General features: G+C 47.1%; 1 protein-coding gene across 4 annotated transcripts in view; it reads right to left on the bottom strand.

The window, feature by feature from the left end:
* Scaf4 (SR-related CTD associated factor 4) overlaps positions 1 to 5,580 on the bottom strand; it is a 55,522-nt gene extending 49,942 nt beyond the window's left edge. Inside the window, exon 1 of one of the 4 annotated variants that reach the window (XM_028756319.1) lies at positions 5,090 to 5,580. In XM_028756319.1, coding sequence (XP_028612152.1) covers positions 5,090 to 5,119 — 30 coding nt within the window. In that variant the 5' untranslated portion in view covers positions 5,120 to 5,580. The remainder of the gene's footprint in view (positions 1 to 5,089) is intronic. The other 3 variants (XM_028756322.1, XM_028756320.1, XM_028756321.1) reach the window with 3 other exon arrangements.
* Between the last annotated feature and the right edge of the window lie 562 nt (positions 5,581 to 6,142).

Here is a 6,142-nt window from a genome sequence, read left to right on the forward strand (position 1 = left end):
CAAAAAAAAAAAAAAAAAAAAAAAAAAAAAAAAAAAAAAAAAAGAAATGAAGGTATAGACTATCCCCAATCCTGTTTAACCATATGTAGAAATGAAACCTTTCTATTACTCAAATTTATCTTTAAATCAATTTATTATTTAAATAGATAACTTTCTGGAGCTGAATACTTGACAAAAATGTGAAAGAGGAACATATTTTTTATCAAGAACATTAGGGATAGGGCTGTTGGAATGCTCTGAAGAGCCAGATTTCCTTCCATTATTACTGTGTAAAGAGACTTCAAACACTGACAGAGATCACAGCATTGGAATAGAAGAAAACTGTAACTGTAATAGAAGAAACAGAATCCAAACTCTCCTGGATACAGCACTGCTAACAGATTAGTATGTCCCTTTCACAAAATAAGAGCATTCTGAACCCTTTTCCCACTCAGATCTCTCACTAAAGACTGATTAAAAGTGCTAACATTGCAAGTTAAAAAACAGGAATAGTCTCATCAGAGATCTAAATTCCACTGAACAATTGTGCCTAGTAACCAAGAGGTAAAACATCAACGCAATTACAGTGTAAACAGAGACAGCAAACTCCCAGCTGATAGACTTCTCCTTTCAGGGTAAGTGCTGAGTCAAGAGTGGCCATAGAACATCAGCTCATAACCAAGTAGTCACAGCTTAATTTGTCTGACTTTAAAGATAAGCTGAGTTTTAAACTACTCATATTTTCTTCCCCCTCACTAAAGCAGCACTGTGTGCATGCCACATCTCAGTGCTAACACTCTCAGAAAGCCTCTTTGGTGATCTCAGTGGTCTGAGTTCAGAACTGAATTCATGTCAAGACTCTAGATGCTTCCTCTCCTTTTTCATTTTCTCACAGTGCTTGCCAGGGACTGTTACTGCATGGAAGTCCTCCGCACCTCTGCCCCGCCAATAGATTTTGAGTTTAAGCTTCTAATACATATATAAGTTTGCTGTTGCCTTAACATTGTGACTCTAAAGGAGTCAAAGTGCAATGTGAGTACAACTGTCACCTCAGTGGATGTGAGCGCAGTGTGAATACAACCATCAGCTCAGCGGATGTGCACATGAATACATTTGACAAAGTTTATTGCAGTTTATCAGCAAAAATGGATTCTTTGTAGAACTTAAGCATGTTTAATATGGACAATAAGTAGTGTATGTACAAATACAGACTTTGTCTTTATTGTCCACAGGCCTCAATTCACCATCTGATTGTCTCTGCTGGAAGTAACAGCTTTAGGTGAGGACAAACACAAAAAGGGCTATTTTTAAATAAAAAATAACTCATTTTCATTTTAAAAAATTTTTACAATACTTTTATACTTTTAAGATTTTTAAATTATAGATAAATGGAAGGGGTGGGATATATTCTTTGAAAGCCTAAAAATAAAATTAAAGGGGCTAAAAAAATATAAGTTTCTACTTCAAGTGCTGGAATTAAAGGCATCCATCATCCAGCTAAAAAATTCTGTAACTTTTACTCATTCCATAAACTTCAGCAAAATTTTAAACTTTCACATTGAGGAAAACCACACAGCAGAGCACAAAGTATTGGCCACCATGGACCTGCCTTAGTCCACCGTCAAAACTTATTTATCAGTATCTTTGAGAGAACAGTGCATCCAAATAGGAAGTTAATGAGTGCTTTAATTACTTCCCCTTTCTTCTTCAGTACCAAGCAGACCTCAGTGACATCATTGCCAATCTGTCCTCTTCTTTTTACCACTCCCAACCTTCCCCTGCTGCTTTAAACTCACTTCTTCATATCCCTTCCCTGAATATGCTCAATTCTCTCCTTTAAAGTTTATTTCACATACATGGATGTTCTATCTACATGTATGTCTGTGCACAAGAAGAGGGCCTCTCTTTCTACCTAATAAGACTAGGGTTTATGCCATCCTACCCCCAAAGCCCAATCTCATCTGATAGTCCCACCTCTTACCAAGACTTATGGTGTAACATGCATAAACACATGGCCTGCTGTTCAGCAGTGCTAGGATACTGTTAGCTGGCTTCCCATCACCCATAAGGCAGCCTTTTCCTCTAACTGCTCAAGACCAAACAACCAAAGAGTGCACTTGACCTCTTATTTCCTTATCCATTCAACCCTAAACTTCAAGTTCTATTACCCTTAAAAGGCTCAGCAGCCTTAAGATCTGTTGGCCAGTTCCTTAGTACTCTACAAAGCCTATCAATTAAGCAGAGATATTTACATTCAAACCCTGGCTCTGCCATTATTTAGAAATGTGCCCTTGGGTGAATTCTTATTTAACTTCTTTGAAAATTTGCCTCTCTATACGTAACTTGATGTCTGTGCAAGGCTTCAGGGATACATGTCTGTTAAGGTAGACATAAAGTGCCCAACAAGCCAAATCATATTCTCTCTCTCCCCTGCACCATGGAATTTGGACCAGCACCCATCTGAGAGTGACTCTGCCCCTGTTTTGGCTACTTCAAACTTTAAATACTACATGTCCTATTAGTTGCCAAAAATATCCACGTGACTGTTCCACACAACAGCAACCTAACCTATTTCACAATCACACTTTCTTCTCCACTAAGTGTAATTTTGAAGACTGTCTTGTACTGATGGCACCATCACCGTCTAACCATCTAGAATACAGTGACAAAAGCAACTTATGGAACTGCCAGGCACCACGGTCCTGAATTCCTTTGGCTCCCATCCTTTCATGCCTCTCCTGAACTACACTTGCCTCTCCCACATGACACCAGGACAAGCTGGACACAATCTTGCCATCTTACTACTTAAAACCGTTCTTGTTTACCCACAGTCAAAAATGAAAATATAGTACTTTAGACATGAAATATCACACCACACACTAGTTCCAGATAGTACTAGATAGTAATCCACTAGTTCCCAGAATCAAACTACTGCTCACTTCTCAGTCCTGCTGCCCCTTCAAACCGCCTCCTCTGAAATCCTAACACTGATACCTTTTCTCCTGAGTTTTCACTAACACCTCGTGGGCACACCACAACACACAGAGGAAAAACTGTTCTTTTTCTATTAGATAGACTCCCTAAGTGACAGAGAGCCTTCAAGTGTTAAGGACACAGCTGAACAACTCAACACTTTTAAACCACCAGCAGATTTGGTAGATTCAATGTTACAAAGACCTGACCTCTCAGTAATGTTTTCTGAATGGGGAAAAAAGAGAATGAGAACAAGACCTTAGGTTTTCATTTGCAACTCACCAGAGAGTTGGCAATGGCAACATTCACCTAACAAATGTAACTTCAAGTTCACAGACTAGGATGCAGGGAAATCAGCAAGAGAAATGCTCAGCACGCCATGTAAAGGTCAAAATGCTATTTCCCCTTCTCAGAGTCACACACATCCTAAGAGTCGTATTTCAGAGCAATTCAAACCAACTGCAGTTTTAGGCTATTTTTCCTCATCCATTCATCCAGAAGCTTCAAATTTTATTATCCTTAAAATGTTCGGTGGCCATAGGTCTTTAATCTGCTGATCACTCCCTTAGTAGTCTAAAGACCCTAATTAAGTGGAATGGTTAACATTAGATACTTTAACAAAGTATTTGATATCACCTTCCACAATACCTTAAATAAGGAGTGTTTCTGGTCTTTAAAAACACACTAAAAATCCTCCTTGTTCATTAAACCTTCAGGTTAGCTTTCACCTCAAGAGGTGTGCCTGCAATTCTAAGCCTGTGGTATTTGTGTAAGTTCCCATCTATTGAATAACCATTTGCCAGGCACCTGCCATGATGAGAGCAACTCTACAAAATCAACGTTGAACTTGAGTACTTGGCACATTCTCACCGACGTCTGAGAACCCACATTACTTTACTGCTTTGGAAAATCATCTCTAGTCAACTCTTCCATCTTACTTCCCATCACCGGGTGCAACTACCGCTGTCTGGGAAGACATGGACTCATCAACTGAGGAAAAGTATTTTTGAAAGGGTAATCTGTACAGCAATAAATATTCTCAACTGCAGGATTAATTGGAGGGTCCCCTTCTAGGGCGCTACGAATAGAAAGAGGAGTAACACCCCAATACCCTAATACTATTTCGAGGTGAGCCATAGAAATCTCACTGAGATGGAGCAAGTTCTGATACCACATTAACACGTGTCAAACTATGACATCAGATTCCTTCAATGCTGGTTTATCTTTAGTATTTGAAACGAGAAACATAATCCAACCCAATCCACAATAGTTGCCAGTCTGTAACTGCGTTTTAAAGCATCAATGGTCGTCTCCTCCTCCCAAATCCATTCAGATAAATAAGATGGTACGGGCTTTATGCTCCAAAAACAGCACCTGGAACGATCAGAGATACAACTAGGGAGCTTTAAGGCAGCAGGCAGCTTTGTTCCTGGTTTGGGGAGGTTTTCACATGTAAATATCCCTGTGGAAGGGAGCTGAGGATTAAGTACCCCGAGAGGGCGGTGCGAGGGTGAGCAAGCGGAGACCCAAGCAGCCTTTCTAGCGGACTAAACAGGGTGTACACTTTGCTCTCCCATTTAACTTTTTAGGTGTCATGATGTACAGAAAGGGTACGCTCTAGATAGAAAGGCTAAGGAACTACCTCTCTGTGTTCATTTGTGAGCGTGTCAATCCAGGAGGCGGGAGAACAGACACCCTCTCTAACTCTCCGCCAGCCGGGATCAAGAGTCCAGGGGCCGCCGCGCCGCGGCCTGAGCAACAGGAGAGCTGAGGCGGCTGCTATGCCGGCCCCACGACACACGGGAACTCCCGCCCCTGAGTCGGCCCGCCCGCGCTCTGTTGCAGCCTCTGGCGGGATCCCAGCCCCGCAAAGCCGATAACCGGGCCGGGAACACAAGGGCCACGTTGGAGAAGCCGGAGCCGGCACAGGCCGGAAGGGGGCGAAGGGGGCACTGGCGGGGGAGGGGCACGGGGTCAGCCCCCGGCGGTGGCCGCGACCTCTCCCCGGCTCCAGGCCCGCTGCCCCGGAACCCGGGGCAGGAAGCGTCCCCACCCGGACTCGGTGCTCGAAAGCCCTCGGGCAGCGGGAGAAGCGGCCCGGCTGGCTCGCAGCAGACCTGCCCCGAGCACCCCTCACCTCCTGGTTGAAGGCGTTGACGGCGTCCATGTTCGCGTTGCGGCGGCGGCTGCTCCGGGTCCGCCGGTCACATAGACCTCGAGCCGCAGCTGAGTAGGGCCGGGAGCCGGCAGGGCCCTAGGGCGTGGGGGGAGGAGGACAGGAGGCGACGAGCGGCGGAGGCCGAGGCCGAGCAGGAAGGGGCTGCGGCCGAGGCGGCAAGGCTGGGCCGGTCGAGCGCAGGCAGAGGCGGCGGGCCCCAGCTCAGTCCCGTGCGCTGGAAGAGGGATGGGAGGTGGCGGCAGCGCGGGGCTCCAACATGTCCGTTTGGCGGTGGCGGCTGCGCTCTGCGTCGCGCTGACACGGCCCCCCGCGCCCTCACGCACTGGCCCACACTGGCCGGGCCGGCTAGCGGGCGGGCCTCTCTGTCTCTCTCCTCTCTTTCGCCAGAAGGATGGCGGCAGCGACCGGAGTGCACGCCGCGCGAAGCACCCTGGGACAGCTCGGGCCTCCAAGCGCTTCCTGCGCACGGCTCCGCCCCGCTCGTGCTTGGCTCCGCCCCCGCCCCGCCCCCGCCGCGCGCAGAGCCGCTAGCGTGTGACCGCGCGTTGTCGCGCGCTTTCCCGCCGGTTTCGGCTGCGGAGAGTGCCGGTCTTCTGGGCTCAGGATCCGGACGAGGGCTCCCGGGGTGCATTGTGGTGCTATCGTGGCCAGGCAGGGCTGCGCCCCGCTGCTGCCTCAAACAAAGCGCAGAGGGTGAGCGTCTGCAGTCTCCAAGTACCCTGCTTCGACTTCTTGCCTGCGGACGTGGTGGAAACCTTGAGCCGCCTCCGAGGACTGGGCTCCCGAAGCCCTAAACACTAATTTCCCCAAACCCGTTGTGTCGCTCTCGGCAGAAGAGCTGTTCTGATTCGCTTTACTTGAGTTCTCACCGCCTACTGCGCGCTGCTACTGCTGTCTGTCTGGTGTGTGAAGTTTTTCTGCTGCAGTAACCTCACTTTTGTGGAGAGGGCAGGCTCATGCGAGCAAGAGTATAAAAGCAAGAGGGCCTGACTCGGACTGGAAGATCGGGAC

This window comes from Grammomys surdaster, unplaced genomic scaffold (genome assembly GCF_004785775.1).
Source record: "Grammomys surdaster isolate TR1022 unplaced genomic scaffold, NIH_TR_1.0 126118, whole genome shotgun sequence".
NCBI lineage: Eukaryota > Metazoa > Chordata > Mammalia > Rodentia > Muridae > Grammomys > Grammomys surdaster.